Source organism: Emys orbicularis, chromosome 3 (assembly GCF_028017835.1).
Source record: "Emys orbicularis isolate rEmyOrb1 chromosome 3, rEmyOrb1.hap1, whole genome shotgun sequence".
In the NCBI taxonomy this organism is placed as follows: domain Eukaryota; kingdom Metazoa; phylum Chordata; order Testudines; family Emydidae; genus Emys; species Emys orbicularis.
The window spans coordinates 209,202,911-209,220,390 of record NC_088685.1 but is presented as its reverse complement, the minus strand read 5'-3'; the positions used below and the strand labels follow the sequence as shown (position 1 = coordinate 209,220,390).

The following is a 17,480-nucleotide window of genomic DNA, read 5'->3' as shown; positions in this document are numbered from 1 at the left end:
CCAGAGAATGAAACTGATAAATAATCCCACAATAGAAGGCTTTGTTTCTCTAAAAACTGGGTCCGTTTTGAAACAACAAACATTACAAACGTTGCAGTCGCTGTGATGTGATTCAGTACAACATCCTACTCATGATCATTTGTAATGTGATGATGGAATTGTACTTTTTGGACTGTTTCTTGTGCAGGTTACATGTTATTAGGCTTGGCAGAATTCAATTTAAAATTATTATTTTTTTGACATTTTTATTTTAAAGCTTTTCCCCCCCAACTTTAATCAACTTAAATTTTCACAGTTGTGGGAACCTATAGGGGTTCAGATAATGGGAAGGTCAGACAATTATTTAATGACAATAGATGTTGAGATTTAAAAAGTTTAAGTTTTATAATCATTAACACAAGTTGTCCACATCATATGTCAAAATATACAAAGTAAATAGCCTTAATTCAAACTCTAATAACTTCTCAAGTAGCATTTTTCTTACTTTGCCTATCTGCAAACTTTATTATCAATAGAAATAATTTTTCATCGGTTTGTGGGTGTATGGTGAAATTGACCTTTACCAATAAAAATCTAACCCTTTGAAGGCTAGATATTAGAGACCTGATTCACCACAGCATTACTCCAATTTCAAACCGGTGTAACTCCGTTTGAAATCATTTAAATCTGGCCCCCTGTTTGTGTTAATGTTTCTAACCAGCTGTAATATTTCAGTATTTACTGTTAAAAATATTAGAAAGAAATGCAAGATTTTGAGGAGGACTTTCCCCCTTAAGTTATACATTTTTGGAGGCAAAAAATAAAAAATTGGTTTCACAACATCGGAAAAAACAAAAAAACAGAAAAATTGGAAAAAACAAAATTTGTGAACTATTTGATTTAGAAAAAAAGGCAATTTTTTTGTCAAAAAAAGTTTTGACGGAGAATTTTCAGTGAACTCTGTTATGTATAAAGGGCCAGCTCTTCAGTAGATGTAAATCTGTTTAGCTCCCTTGACTGCAATGGAGGTACACTGATTTATACCAGATGAAGATCGGGGGGAAGAAGCAGCAGCAGCAGCAAAAAAGGACATTATGCCAAAGTGCCAGTTATGTAATTCGTTATATACACTTATCAGATATCTTCACTGCTCTCCTCAAAATCATTGTTAGAGATCACTTGGACAGCATTAAAAGGCAACAAAACTGAAGGAATCTTCACATGCATAGCTTTGTTTTTTGTTTAATCTTTTTGTGTTTACTCACCTAAAGAGCCTGAGATTATCTGCAAGTTTCGGTATGTCTGTAATGTCCTCCTAAAGGTAATCAAGGATAAATTTTATTACAACACACTTCCTAAAGGGCTGTCACACCCTTCAGGTCCTGCTTTCTTACTAGAGTTCTCAGGATATAAAACTAAGGTATTTGATTCAGTGACTTCAGTGGGAGCAAGCTCGGGACCCCAAATGACATACCAAAATGTTATCCATTTTTCCACCTTCCAGCGTTACTTCCAGATTGGAAAGCGCAGCTTCCACTTCATCTACTTCAGATTCATTTGTGAAGTCTTGTGCCTCTGATGATAACGATAACTTGCTTAAGTGATACTGTAATAAAATATAGAGAGTTGGATTGAAAAGCCTAGTTTATTTCAAAAACGTACTGTAAATATCACTGGCTACCTGTAAGCAAAGACTCTGAAAAGAGTGCAATCAATTTTCTAGGGCGGGGTCCACCTGGTGTGGGCCTCCATTGTGAGGAATTAGGATGGAATTTCCATTGGCTGTAAACAGTGGGGTAGATACAATAGGATTTCGAATACAATTATTGCCAAAGAGCTTGTATGGCGCTTGCCAATGGTGACATTCCACTCTTGGATAATTCTACATTTTGTCAGGGTGCCCCCGTGACTAACAAACAATCTCACCCTGGCCCAGCAAGCTTTTCTAAAAGATGTTCTGGTTCAAACAGGAATTATGCTGGGGAAGTTCTATGGCCGGTTGTGATGGGGTAGCCACTTCCACACAAGGCCTGCAGGGGGTAAGCGAGGCCCAATTGCCCACCTAGGCTACACCTGGAGGAGGACCCAGGGAGCAAGGAGGACTAATTAAAGAGGAGGCTCCACTGGAAAGGAACAGGGGGAGCCTATATAAAGCCCATAGCTGAGAGCAAAAGGGGCCGGGGCAATGGAGGATTCCCTGACCCCAAATGAAGTCACTCTAGAAACTGAAGAAGAATCTATTAGAAAGGGCTCATCTACACTTACAGAGCTGCAGCATTTAGTGACGACACTACCTACACTAGGGGTATAGATTTCCCCCTGAGCGATGTAGTGGTACTGATAGTTGTTTGTAGTTGTAGTGCAGGTCAGGGCAAAGTAGGGGGGGAAAAAAGAAAAGAATAGAAGCAGATGATATCAGCAAAAAAGCAAAGCTGAGGAAGGAAATAAACCAAAATGTTCTATTGGTAAGATCCCTAGCTAAAGATATAAGCTTAGATGATGTTAACCCTGTGAAAGTAGCTGCTTGGATTAAAACAAGAGTGTAGGGGATATTGTAAGAGTTAGGAAGCTGCGAGATGGTCTTCTAGTTGAATGTAAAAACAAAGAGCAAGCTGATAAACTGCTAAAAACTAAAATGCTAGGGAAAGTTAAAATAAGTTGCCAACTACCGAAGTATTTGACTGAAATAAAGGGGGTATTAGATGGAGTGCTATTAGAGCTGACCAATGATGAGATAACCAAAAGCATAGGAGAAGATAAAGTATTAGTAAGGAAGTGACTAATGAGTAAACGAGAAGAAAGCAAGCCATCCACAGCTGTACTGATTACATTCAAGGGAGCGACTCTACCTGGGAAAGTAACACTAGGGTTTCAGATATTGAGAACTAAGCCATATAACCCCCCTCTCTTCAGGTGTTATAAGAGCCAACGGTATGAGCACGTAGTGGCTGTTTGTAAAGGGAAAACAAGATGTGGTAAATGTGGGGGAAAGCATTCCTATGAAAATTGTAGAGAAGAGACAGAAGTCAAATGTAGTAACTGTGGTGGTAACCACAGACTGGCATATAGAGGGTGTATTGCGACAAGCTAAAGAGATGCAAAAGACAAAAACTGTCAATAACATATGTGAAAACTGTAAGGAGACTTTCAAAGCATCAGGTGGAGAAGAAAGAGACAATCAGCACAGAAAAAGGGGAACTGCAGACATAGCCTTGTTCTATAAAGAATATGATAAACACCACATAAGGAATAGGTGATGATCTACCAGTAATGAAAAAAGAAAGGTTTATTGCATTAGTGATAGAAGTGATGAACTGTATATCACAAACTGGGGGGAAAAAAATCAGAAAAAATGAAAATTATCACAAGGGCAATGAGAAATACTTGTATATTAGCAACTTGTCAATAGACCACATTTGTACAATTTTGAATGAAGTGAATGGTGAAATATGACTAGTATGGGGATCTCAATGCACACAGCCTGATAGCACATGGTCAAGAACTAAATGAAAATATCCTGGAAATGAAAGCTAAACCAGATGTCATATGTACCCAGGAAACATGGTTGGTTGAAAAGCTTGCCTTTAAAATTCCAGGGTATATTGCTGTTAGGCAAGACCAAAAACTAGGAAGAGGAGGAAGTGTTCTGTCCTTTCAAAAGGGAAAGATTAAACTGCATTGCAGTAGAGAATGAAGAAGCAAGCCTACAATACAATACTGTTGAGATCCCAATGCAGAAGAGTAATATTTCTTTAAGGATTTATAATATTTGTAACGCGTGGCAAATCAGGAAGTTCAGAGCTACAAGAGATAGTGAAGAATGCTAAGACCATATGTTATATGCAGTGACCTAAATAGTCATAATAAATTGTGGGGAAGTAAGACAACTGGTAAACACGATGCATGCTTAGAAAAGTTCATTGATGAAAACAATCTAGTAGTTTTAAACAATGGCATCCCAACTAGATTTAATGCAGCAGATAATAGTTTTTCCTAATTAGATCTGGGAATTATAACAACAGGTATTGCAAGTAAATGCAACTGAGAAGTATATATGGAAGAAGGAATGGGGAGTGATCATTTCCCTATACTTATTACTTTTCAAGGGCAAAGTAAGGTGGAAGATAATGGAAAGTTACCCACCTGGAATTTTAAGAAAGATAACTGGGAGCTATTTACAAGTAATTTGTGAATAATCATTGGGTGAGTGATGACAGAGAATTTCAGTAATAATGTAACAAAGGGATTAATAGCAGCAGCTACTGTAACCATACCTAGGATATTTAAATACCCCCAAACTAAAAAATAAAAATAAAAATCACTTCCATAGTGGAATGAGAAATGCAAAATGGCAGTTAAAGAAAGGAACAAATCCTATAAAAAAAGCAAAAAATACAATGACTAGTGAAGAGCTAATGAAGTATAAAAGAAGTAAGGCAATAGCACAAAGAATTATAAAAAACAAAATCAAAGAAAGAGTTGGAGTAAGTACTGTGGGTGGATAAACTAAGATCCCAAGACATCAGAAATATACAGGCAAATTAGAAGAATGAATGGAATTCAGACTAAGGTTATGTCTGCTCTACAGCTGTGCCACCGTAGCACTTCTGGTGAAGATGCTCTAAGCCGACAAAAGAGAGCTCTCCCATTGGCTTAATCATTCCTGCCTCCGTGAAAGGCAGTAGCCACGTTGGCAGGAGCTCTCATATCCAGTCTGGGTAAAATTATGGAGAGAATGCTGAATGGAAGATTGGATGCCTATTTGGAAAACAGTGGCATTATAAAGAAGATGCAGAGCGCTTTACAAAAGGAAGATGCACCACTGATCACATGGCACAATTAGAAACTGTAATACAAAATAGTATGAGGTTCAAGTGTCTTTATTTTTGAGTCGAAGGACCATGCAGGTCGGAGTTGGGAAAGTTATGTCGGATATATAGAATATTAAAAATGGTACACCACAGGGAAGTGTTATCAGCCTGACCTTATTTAATATTATGATCTCCCAAAACAAGGAAGTGCTGGGGTAGGTGTCACTCTATTCACCCTGCTCTGTGGATGAGGAGCAGGACTACTGAGGTGGCACAAAAGCGACTCAACAAAGCATTGAGAGACCTCTGGCTGGGGAAATACATGGGGTTTCAAGTTCTCCGTTGCTAAAACCAAAGGATTGTTTTTTAGAAAAAGGAATGTAAACAGTTTCTGTATGGAGAACATATATAGTTAAAAGGTTCAAATTCTTAGGGGTAATATTTGATACTAAAATTACTTTGGAAAGATCATACAAACAATGTTAAAGATAAATGTACAGGAAGGATGAACCTGGGTCCAAGGCTCCTTGAGACTAACTGGGGGCGGATAAGAAAACACAGCTGATGGTACACAGAGCCTTAATCACACCAGTTATGGACTATGTCTGCCAAGCTTTTGGGTCAGCACCAAAATCAGATCTTAAAAAATTAGATTTAACGCAAGCCCAGGCACTACAAATGGTGTGTGGCACATTTAGAACAACACCTCTATGTGCACTACAGATAATTGGCATTTCACTTGCAGCTACGCTGTGAACAAAACTACTGGACCTAACTTTCTGGGCCAAAGTTAATGGGAACTGCCACGATGAAAGTGCTCAACCAATTTATGAGGGCCGTTGGGAATTTGATAGGCAAACTATAGCCTCCCATGTTAGAATGCCACATGCCGTTCGAGATGCAGTGTGGATGCAGGAATTGAAAGGCAAGGAAAAGCTGAATGAAATCAAAACTTTCAGTCATGGGAAAATGAGTTATGGATGGAAAGTCACATGTCCAAACATGGATTTTTATTTATTTATTTATTTATTTTTAATCAAATTTATAAAAGAGGCAGTGGGTATTAAAAAATGCAGTATACCAGTATATAGATGAAAAGTGGAGTCGGTTTTGTTAAATACACGCAGATATGTCCAAAAAAGAAAACAAACAAACAAACAGGAAGAGTAGCGACGGCATATCCAAAATTGGGCATCAGTACATCTAAAAGAATATCCTACTATTTGGCTGTCATGCAGAGGTGGATTAAGGTCTGCTGGGGCCCTGGGCTGGAGCAAGTGGGGGGGCCCCGGCATTGGAACCGTGATCTGCCCCACCCCTTCCGCCGCAGCCCCACCCCTGTTCCCCCGAGGCCCCGCCCCATTCCACCCATGGCCCCAACCCATTCTGCTCCTTCCACCTCCCCCACTGCCGTTGCGACCCCGAGACCGGAGAAACTCCGTGCCGCAACGGGGAGTGAGAGCTCCTCCAGCCTCATGGCCTCGGTGGGGGGAGATTTTTTCGGTAGCCCCAAATTGGCCAGAGCCCCTGGGCATGGGTCCCATGCAATAATCCACCACTGCTGTCATAACAGCTGAACTAGTAGCAATAAATTAGATCTGGGATGTATGCCCAGCAGCAGTGGTAATTTTTTTCGGATTCAATCTCAGGCCTTATGGCAATAAAAAAAGGGCATCTCAGTACATAGAAATGATTTAATCAATTAAGATATTTCTAATAACAGAGTTAGTACAGATGGGGATACGTGTAGCATTAGCTTGGACCCCAGTGCATACTGGGGTAACACCGAATGAAATGGCAGACAAAGCAGCTAAAAGAAATGGAAGGATTGACATAGAAATACACTTGGGGAAACGTAGTACAGAAAAATGGAAAAGACGAATGGCAAAACAATTGGATTAATGAGAAAAAGAGGCAGAAGATTTTTTGAATCGTGCCCTAGAGTTCAGGATTACAATATACGTCAGGGCCTGGCTAGGACGACGGAAATGCTTTTATTAAGAATACAATTTGACCATTGTGGCTTAAACAGAAATCTTTTTCGAATAAAAAGTCACAAAGGTGGACTATGTTCACTCGAAGGTGGAAGAAACAATCCATCATCTTTGATGGGTATGTCAGGGCTTTAATAAAGAAAGGGAACAGCTTTTTGAGGAAGTCAAACATCTTAAGGCAAAAAAAAATTACATTATGTGATTTAGTAAAAGAACTGGGAAATGGGGTATTATTAAAAAGGCACCGGGCAGAGCAAGAGGCTAAAACCCGCTAAGTATTGAGGAATTATAGTTGGTGGCAGGTTGTGACTATTCAGTCAACTCTGCTACGCCATAACAAAGGGAAAGAAAAGAAAGCAAGCAGGGGGCTGCAGAGAGAGGAACTGCAGTCACTCTCAAGGTGAGAGACGGTAAGGTAGGAAGTAGTCAGGGATACAGCAGTGAGGTTCGGGACTGTGCAGACCTTGACTGCTTGTTGTAGGGTCTCTAGGCTGGAACTCATGGAGAGGGCGGGCCTCGGTTCCCCTACCAGCCACTGAGCAGCGGCACCATTACGGAGCTCTCAGAGGAAGGACTGCCTGGGACATTGGGTCCTGAGAGACTTTGATACCCCGGAAAGGGAGGACTAGAGTGACCTGGCTGGAGGGGCAAGCTACAAAGCGGGAGTAGTTGAGTCCCAAAGGAGCAGGACAAGGAGCGTGATGCAGTGAGCAAAAGCTGGAGGGATGTTGGACTGGCAGAACTAATCCCCAGATGCAGCCAGAAGGAGGCGCTCCAGCAGCAAGTAGAACACCCTGTGACACCTGTGTTATACAGGAGGTCAGATCAGATGATCACAGCAGTCCCTTCTGGCTTTGTAACCTACAAATCCATAACTCCAGCCTTCAATCCATACTCTGGGGCAAACTGGATCTAAATTCTGCAGCAAGACTGCAGGATTCTGTGGCACTCAGAGGTGGCAAACTTTGAATTCCATGGAAACTCCATTTTAAAAGGAAGGGGTTTTATCATCAACTATTATTTGTGTTGCAGTAGTCCCAGTCTTGGACCAGAACCCTGTAGTGTTATATCACCACAACGCTATTCCTTGTGCTATTTATTGTCAGGTTAAACTCAAATGTACTTGACACTGTCCCCACATTTTCAGTTTTCAATGTGCTGCAGATTTTTATATTGCCAAAATATAACTGCATTGTAGAAACCCTCGGGGGTAAAGTGGGATTTTGACAGGTAGTAAATAAAGCAACTTTGTCTAAAAACTCCTTCCAAAGAAGCCATTATTAAAAGGCTACCCTGTAGGCAGTTAATACTGAAGAAGAAATGCTTTCTGAAATGGAAAATAAATAGCTCTGATTTAATGTGGTTATAGTTGCTTTAGAAACTGTTAATAAATGGTTACATAAGGCATGTGTCGCATGTAAATAATGGACATTGTTTTAACCTGAGCATGAAACACTTTACAGAATCCAACAATCAATCTCTGGAAGAACTCTAAGCACAACTGCAAACAACTGCTCAAGTCGAGGAATTAGCTCGTGCTCTTTCCATTATGTTCCTGCCCTAGCTTGTGTTTACCCCCTTGAGAAAACCGGTTTTTCAACTAGGATCAAGTACATGCCTGTAATGCAGCGAAGATCAACATTTCTTCCTCTGTGCAATCGATTTCTTCTAATAGGATGGCCCACCGGGCTTGTTCATATAGCTGGTTTATTCGCACCGCATCATACTGGAGGCAGAGATAAAATGCTGCATTAGTTCACGTAGGAACTCCTTGACTGGAGGAGACAATGGATGAAATTCTAGTCCCATTGAAGTCCATGGCAAACTTCCCATTGACTTCAGTGGGGCCAGGATTTCACCCCACGTTTTAATCAGACTAGAAAGCACATTCCTTTCAGGCATTTTAGATAAATAACAATTAATTCACCCCGCCAAAAAAAAATTTAAAAAAGGGCAAGATTTTCAGCTGGTATAAGCCGGTACAGCTACAATTTACAATGGAACTTTCCTGATTTACACCAGCTAAGGATCTGGCCCTAATTAAGTGATGTTTTTAAAAATAAAACAAAAGCAGAACTCAACTTCCTGTAATCTTGTGTAAGTCACTATCAGTGCAGATGCAAAGAACTAAGGCGCAAACTTACCAAAGCACTCAAGTAACTTTAGGAGCCTAAGTGCCAGTTTCAAAACCGACCTAGGCACTTGAGAGTCTAAATCCCATTAAAAGGCAATGAGACTGAGGTTCCCAGTGGCATTTCAATGGGCGTTCGGCACCTGCATACCTTTAAAAATCTGACCCAAAGTGACTTTTGCAAATGAGACTTAGGCTCCTAAGTACTTTTGCAAATGTTACCCAGATTATTCTTGTTGCCCACGTTGAGAGAAATGCAGGAAATAAACAAGCTCTTTTGAAAGCCTGACCACTTCTTCTTTGGACCAGGCCCTTATAGTTAAGAAAATCTTTGAGCCATATCTTGGCAGTGCCACCTTAAGGGCCCGGAGCCCAGTTGGGGCTACCCTCCCTGCTCACAGAGCACTGCATGCATCCTGGTTGAGTTCAGTGTCCTTGATGGGTTGCTGCCTGGGGGCTGGAATCTTTAGTGACTCCCGGGAGGGAGGCTGGGGGACAGGTCTCAGCTCTGGAGATCTGGAAAGGGGGAACAGAGAGGAACAGCCCACTGGGATGCAAAACCCCTCTGGCATGCAGTCAGGAAGGGAGGAGGAAACAGGACCCCCAGCAACAACCCCAACAGATATCAGGAATGTACTTGAAAGGAGACAATCCTGGGGACACAGCTCTGGCCTCTCTCCCATTCTTCTGGCCTCTCTGGACCCAACCCAACTCCCAGTGGGAGCCTTTCCATTGATTTCAATGGAGCAGGAGCAGTATTAGGCCCTTTGATACAGGAGGGGACCAGAATGTGCAAACTGCCACTTGGGTATCAAATACTCAGCGAAGAGGGCGAATTCTTAGCTGAAAGATCCGCAAGGAGCAGAATTCACTGAATATGAGACTTCCGAGCAACCCTTTATTGCGTTTTAGCTAGGAATCACAAGAGACTTGTGCTGCAGCTCCTGAACACGAAAGCTGGTCAAACAAAGAGAAACGACAGAAACCAAGAGTTAAGAGACTCTTACCTTTGGATTCAGATCAAAGAAAGTGTAGTACTTAAAGCGTAAGAGAAGCTGATCGTCCTCCTGGACGCTTTGTTCCATAAGCGATCGTGATGAATCCAGCCAGCTGGAGAAAAAACAAAAAATAAATTCAGTTGTGCCAGGAAAACAATGTCAGATACAAAGCTACAGAGTAACTCTAATGAACGAATAGTTTTGGCTCCTACAAGCACAGGCAAATTCACATAACTGAAGCACACTGTATTTTTGCATGGGTGTCTAAAGTATTTAAACAAAGGAACACAAGAACTACCAGGCTGGGTCATAGAATATCAGGGTTGGAAGGGACCTCAGGAGGTCATCTAGTCCAACCCCCTGCTCAAAGGGGTCAGACCCCACATCCACCCAATCCACTATGTTCTTTTTCAACAGTAGCTAGGACCAGTTGCTTCAGAAGAAGGTGTAAAAAACCCTGCAGTAGGCAGTTATGGGGTAACCTGCCCCCCCCCAGAAGTTTCCTCCTGACCCCCTACTAGCGAGATGTTATTTAAGCCCTGAAGTATGAACTTTAAGCACAGAAGTCAATGGGGCTATTCATAAGTGCTTTGCTGACCAGCTCCCTCAATGTCTAAATGACAAAGTAAAGGCTAAAAGACAGGATCACTGTCAGTGTGCAGTAGGTCAGCTTGTGGGATTACAAATCCTGATAGGCCCCATCTAACAAGAGCACTTTGGTGGTCATCTCATGCCAAAGCTAGGGTTACCATTCGTCCGGATTCCCCCGGACATGTCCGGCTTTTTGAGCTAAAAATAGCGTCCGGGGGGAATTTGTAAATGTCCGGACTTCCCTCCCCCAATGCCGAGCGTGCGCGGCTAACAGGGCAGCTGGCCGGATGGTGCCACTTACATGGGGCTCCGACAGCCAGAGAGAGTCCCTCCTCCTCTCCCCTGCAGCTGAGATCCCTCCCTCCCTGCATTCGCAGATCGCCTCCGGCAGTCTGGAGCTCCTCCCCCGCTCCTCCTCCCCTGCTGCCCAGCGTGCCGGGACGAACGGCTCAGGTCGTTCCTGAGCAAGTTCACAGAGACGTTAGGCAAAGGCCAACAACAAGGGGGCCAGGGGGTCGGAGAAGGGGCAGGGAGATTTTGGAGGGGGCAGTCAAGAGATGGGGGGGGGGGGTCGGGAGTTTGGGGGGGGGGCGGAGAAGGTTTTGGGCAGTCAGGGTACAGGTAGGGGGTAGGGTTCTGGGGGGCAGTTAGGGTGGGGGGGGGGTCTTAGGAGGGGGCAGTTAGGGCACAAGGAACAGGGAGGCTTAGGTAGCGGGTGGGGTTCTGGAGGGCAGTTAGGAGCAGGGGTCCCAGGAGGGGGCAGTCAGGGGACAAGGAGTGGGGGGGGGGGGAGCTGGGAGTTCTGGGGGTGGGGCGAGGGATTGGAGCAGTCAGGGGACAGGGAGCAGAGGGGTTTAGATGGGTCGGGAGTTCTGGGGGGGGGGGCTGTCAGGGGGTGGGGAGTGGTTGGATGGGGCGTGGGAGTCCCAGGGGTCTGTCTGGGGGTGGGGGTGTGGATAAGGGTTGGAGCAGTCAGGGTACAGGTAGGGGGTAGGGTCCTAGGGAGCCAGTTAGGATGGGGGGAGGGTCTCAGGAGGGGGCAGTCAGGGGACAAGAGGCAGGGAGGCTTAGGTAGAGGGTGGAGTCCTGGGGGGCAGTTAGGGGCAGGGGTCCCAGGAGGGGGCAGTCAGGGGACAAGGAGCGGGGGGAGGGTTGGGGGTTCTGAGGGGGGCGGGAAGTGGGAGGGGCAGGGGCGGGGCTAGGGCAGGGCTCCTCCCGTCCTGTTTTTTGCTTGCTGAAATATGGTAACCCTAGCCAAAGCATGCACCAATATCATCATATGTCAGCAAAGACCTAGGAGTAGTCTTTGTTGGGGATGAAGAGCCAGCAGAGGGAGCACAACACAGTCATTTTTGTAAATCTTATTGAGTAGAATTTGTCTGTGGCCTGCAGTAGTGCATTGTTTAGTCAAGGTGCATTCCTGGGAGGAATTACTGATTTGCAATGATTGAGAGGAGGGGGTGGAGCCACTTAGGTGACAAAAAGCTAAAAAAAATAAATAAAAAAAATGCAGTTTTCCTTTGTGGAAAGTGCTCGCAGGCTCAGTGATTCCTCTGCCAGGTCTTCAATTATGGCTGAAGTCTAGGCATGCATGCAGAGGAGCAGGATTGACGCATGATCTACAGAGGATGTGGGTCTGTTACAGCCTTCACTTATACGGCAACTGCCATCTTGGTCAATACACTAAGGATTGAAACTGGGTCCTCCAGAGCAGAAAATATAAGTCTACAGTAGGGCTGATTGAAAAATTTCCATTAAAAGTGTTTTTCTGTTAAAGTCCAAGCTCTTGAGTTTGGCTCTTTAGCTCAAGCTGTAGCAGGTCACGCTTTTAGCTCTGGAGGTCCCCAGTTCAATCCCCACTGTGTCAATGAAGATGGCGGCCATCACACATGCCCTCAGCGCTTTATTTAAGGAGAAGCCACCATTACTAGACAGAGGGCCAAATTCTCCTCTCAATTACACCAATGCGATCTTACACACTTCAGTGGATTTGCAGTGGTCTGATAAAGAAAAATTTAGTCTAGTGTCTTTTTATGTTACGTTGCTGAACACTTAAAACAAAATAAGTGGCATAAAGGCAAAAAGTAGAAAAGAGTCAAAGAAGCATTTATGAGACGAGAGCTAGATCAAAGGACCCCTTTTAAAGATACCACGCAACTAAATACAAGAATTAGGTTTTCAAATTCTGTGTTTCATTTCTGAAAAGGCTGGATTAGTGTCAATTCAGCTAAGCGAGCTTACATGCCAAAGAGAAGCATCCTTACCCTGCATTAAGTTTGGCTTTGTCAGCTAAGGTCCGAGGCTGATACATTTCAGCCAGTGTTTCCGGAGAACAGTTGGGATGGCTGAAGGCGAGGATGCTGCAGTTCGGTGCGGTCAGAGGGCTGTCACTGAACCAAGTAATAGTAGAAGAGACTGGTGTTCCATTGACAGGATCATAAATGGGAATCATAGTTTTACTGTATAAACCAGGACTTGCTGCAAGTTAAAAAACAATAATGTATTATTATAAGGGGAACTGGTAGTGACCGCTATCTTTACATTGCCTAGCACTTTGTTATACAGGATTCTAAACCATTTCTTTGAGAAGCTCTCACACCTCCATTGTTCAAAGCAGGCCTTAGATATTTGCCTGGGGAAATGCCTGCTGGGTAGAGAAGTGCCTTTTCTTTGTCCCATGAAATTCCACTCAGGTTTGGCTGATATATAAAATGTTAAAAAAAAAAAAAAATCAGCAGTTCCATTCTCTCTCTTGCAGCATGTCAGAAATGACTGAACATTCCAAAGCTGGGCTCACACTGCCAATGAAGCAGCAGCATATACTGTTTGCAGGGTTGGGGCCTTCGTCAGATACCCTTTTTGTCTGTGTGGGTCTTTCAGGAGCACCGGGACAGAAAAACTATTTAAAAAATAGTGATATAAAACCACAAACGCTGGCATGGAGACTCAAAGGCTGGGATAGGACCTGAAACTACTTTCAAATCATTTAAAAAAAATCTGGCTAGATTTCATGTCAACAGCATCCCTTTAACTTCTGCTTCCCTGCACACCTCTGTGCCTCCTCCTGTTTTAACTGCACAACATGAAGAACTGTTTCCCCTTCCTCGGCCTCAAAATATTTCTCTTTAAAAGAAAAAAAATCAGCTGAATAAAGTCCACCTGGGTTTTCGTTACCTGGTGATCCTGAAATCACTGGAGAGTTGTACAGGTTTAAAATGTCTTCTATGATGGGTTCTTTGTTATTCTTGTCTTTTTTCTTTTTCTTTTTCAAAGTATCTTCCGACTGTTTCAACAGAGAGAGTTCTTCCGACCGTCTAATATCTACAATGATAAGTGCTGAAGTTAAGGCTACGGAATCTTACTAGATAATGGCCAATAAAAACCACACACGGCAACGGCACTTGGGACTCCTCCGTATTCAGGGCTGTATCCTACAACCTACAATCCAGCTGCAAGTAATAATCCACTGCTAATTGCTGCTTGGGAGAAATCCATCATTGGCATACCAGGGTTGCTGTGGCTCAGGACTGTAGTATGTTGACAGGGCTGTGCGGGGAAGCAGGATGGATGTCCTGGTCTGAGCAGTGCTACACATTTCTCAAGCACTAAAATTCACTTCTTAATAGGAAAGAAATAAAGGCAATGGGCCTGATCAATTCTCACCTCATTTATGCTAATGTACTCTGGGAGTAACTCCACCCACCCTGCGGGGCTACCCTGTGGTAAGGCCGGTGTGAGAGCAGAACGGGGCTCAAACTCTTCTGCGCACAGCGTGAAAGGAGTTGGTGGCTTCAGCCACCTAAAGCCACCCTCAGAACTCTCACTAATCAGCAGCCACGTGGGTCGCAGGAGAAGCTCCTGATAATGTTATGGATCAGGGATCTGTAAGGGCGGAGACTCACCCTGTTAGCCAACCTGCACTGGATACTGAACATAAAAGTCTGTGTTCTCTTCAGAAAGGTCCAGGCCTGTGGTCTGGGACTGAGGTCATAGAGTTTAGGGCCAGAAGGGTCCACCAAACCTCCTGTATAGCACAGGCCACCAACACCACCCAGCCACCCCCACACCAAGCCCAACAATCGGTATGAGACCAAAGGATTACAGCCCTCAGGAGACTAAACTATTGTTCTCTGCTGCGGCACCGTGGAGGGACAGCGGTGCACCAATGCCTGGGGCCCTGGTAGTGGCAGGGACGTGATTAAGAGAGCTATGCCCACATGATCTTAGCCAGCGACCCTCGCCCCATGCTACAGACGAAGGCGAAAAGCCACCAAGGTCACTGCCAATCCGACTGGGGGGAAATTTCTTCCCGGCCTCGAACACGAGGGGTCTCGCATGAGTAGGGGCTGCAGACACCGAGCCAACAGGAAGCTCTGAAACACAGCTGCAATCCGAGACGAAGCGTCACTTACTGAGGGTTTTGCAGATGTCACCGACAGCCTTGAACACCACCGAAGAGAAGCTGACCTTCAGCCGCACGGTTTTCATGTTCGGCAAGCAGAGGCGCAGCATCTTGTGCTGCGTGGTAAAGAGCAGCTTGGCATCTGCCTGCACCCCACACTTATCCAGCGTCCAGTGGGTCTTCAGAAGCCAGCACTTCTTCTGCTCCCACCAAAGAGCGTAGTCTGACCAATCCCGGGATAAGTCTAGGGCAATATCAAACGAGGGAATGCAAAGTACGCGATCAGTAACCAACTATAAAGCGGATCCACTCAAAAGTCTTGTTTTGAAACACGGAGCTACAGATCAGACGAACAATGAGACTGTTGTTACCATAGTACAAATATTAATAATTAGAAACCCTGAGATCAAGGCCCCAGTATGCTAGACACTGTACAAACACCCAGTAAGAGACAGTCCCTGGTTCAAGTTCCCCAAAGGGAATTAAACAGGGATCTACCATCTCCCAGGTGAGTGTCCTAACCATCGGGCTATTCTAGTGTAGGGCTCCCTCAATCTCGCCTATTGCTGTTGTTCCTCTTTCATTTAATAATTAAATATTAATTGGGCCAGAGAGCGTGAGGATGACTCTGCAGCCTAGTACACCTGAGAGGTGACAGATCCCTGTTCCAATCCCTTCTCCCACTCAGGTGGAGGAGGGTCTTGAACTGGGGGTCTCCCACATCCTGGGATGAGCACCCAATCCACTGCAGCTTGGGAGGGAAGTCCCACCCCAGCTGTTTTGTGTGAACTCACCGGAGGGGCCTGAGCTGGGAGGCAGGCTCAGAACCCACCTACTGGATTGGGCCCCTGCACGCGACTTGGGAGCTGCACACCCCTGCCCCAGTTTGTAACTGCTCCAGGGCATAAGCAGGAAACAGGCATTCAGAGGCCTATCGAGGCAGTAGCGTGCACGCTCAGGAAGGAGACGGGCACTCAGAGAGGCTGCAGAGCACCTGCCCAGATGGAAAAACTTGTGATACCAAGTGAGGTTAGCTACTACAGGGTTAGGTGGCAGCCGAGTGGGAAGTCTGTGGATTGCAGTGGTGTCTGTGAAGGGGAACAAGGGGAAAGACGGGGGACTCAGGAACTGAAAAAATGCAGCAACTTGCCCAAGGTGGCTACAGCAGAGCTAGGAGTTGAATCCACATCTTCAAAGATTTCTCCCACCCTTTGCCCATTGTAGCTATTTGGATTATACTCTCTTCAAGGCAGAGACCATCTCTCACTATGTGTTTGTACAGCACCTTGCACAGTGGGGCCCTGATCTTGGTTTGGACCTTTAGGAACTATATAACTAGAGCAAATCAGTAGCTGTATGATTTGACAGACGTTCCTTTAATCCAGAATTCTCTACATTATTGCAAGAACACACTTCTTACAAAGAGCTTCTAAATAATGAACAACCTGAGCATCATTTCACCCACCACCTAATGAAATTTAACCAGAAATTTAAAACGTTGTTGGATGGATTATCTTTTAAATGCAGGAGCTGCTAGAAAGAGACAAGGTCTTGTGTTTTGCAGCACATCTTAGTGACAGTGCTAGTCCACTGCTGGAAGAACAGTTTCCTTGGTAAAATTATTAATTGATGGAAAATTTTGGACCAGCTCTGAAGTGCTTTTGATGGAAAACATCTATTTCATCAACATGGAATTTTCTGTGGGAAATGTCAAGTTTTAATTTTTTCTCCTCAGTTTTTATTGAAAAACTAACAAACTGCCTCCCCCAGCACCCCAAACACAGAAATGTTTCAGTTTCTGCCAACCTGACATTTTTCTGTTGCTCAGGGGGAAAATTTTAGGTTTACTGAAAATTTTTGCCCAACTGGCTGAAATTTTTCAGGTTTTGGTTCTCAAAAGCCAAACGTTGTTTTTTCAGGTTTGGCAACAGAAAAACCAACTTTTTTTCAAAAAAAAAAAAAAAAATAAGTTGGTTTTTCTGTTGCCAAACCTGAAAAAACAACAACAACCACCACCACCACCAGATTTTGCTTTTTTGATGAAAAACTTTGATGAAAAGATAGGAAATGGTGGATTCTCCATCTCTTGATGTCTTCAATCAAAGACAGGATGCCTTTCTGGAAGATATGCTGTAACCAAATCTAATGTAGTGGGTTGAATACAGAGGTAACTGGATGATTTTTAATGGCCTGTGTTATACAGGCAGTCCGACTAGATCCTTCTGGCCTTAAACTAAGAAGCAGCTCTCATTTTAAAACAAAAAATTAAAAATATATTGAACAAAGCAAATTCATTTGTTTCCAGAAAGTTGTAACATCGAAAGAGAACAGACACAGTTCATGTAGGATCTGGGGGCTGTGTTGCTGACCATCTAGTTCACTTGGTACTGTAGATTTCTTTTTGTTAAACGTCACAAGTAAAAGTCCATGCAGCTGTTTGGCTAAAGGGGTGGAGTGCAAGGGATTAAGGGAATGGACTTTGTGACCTTATTATTTTCCTTTGAGTTCTGAAATTACCCCGGCTTCCCCATCAGCTTCAATAGCTCCAGGCTGAATAGGATGTAGTCACTCTTT

The 17,480-nt window shown here is 44.0% G+C and overlaps 1 protein-coding gene across 1 annotated transcript in view; it reads right to left on the bottom strand.

Moving 5' to 3' along the window:
- The window catches only part of FERMT1 (FERM domain containing kindlin 1), a 30,984-nt gene that overhangs the window by 12,256 nt on the left and 1,248 nt on the right, over nt 1-17,480 (bottom strand). The window contains exons 2-8 of the mRNA XM_065401197.1: nt 14,917-15,150; nt 13,679-13,825; nt 12,769-12,982; nt 9,923-10,025; nt 8,403-8,510; nt 1,454-1,585; nt 1,245-1,294 (exon numbers count right to left, since the gene is read on the bottom strand). Of these exons, the coding sequence (XP_065257269.1) occupies nt 1,245-1,294; nt 1,454-1,585; nt 8,403-8,510; nt 9,923-10,025; nt 12,769-12,982; nt 13,679-13,825; nt 14,917-15,150 (988 nt within the window). The remainder of the gene's footprint in view (nt 1-1,244; nt 1,295-1,453; nt 1,586-8,402; nt 8,511-9,922; nt 10,026-12,768; nt 12,983-13,678; nt 13,826-14,916; nt 15,151-17,480) is intronic.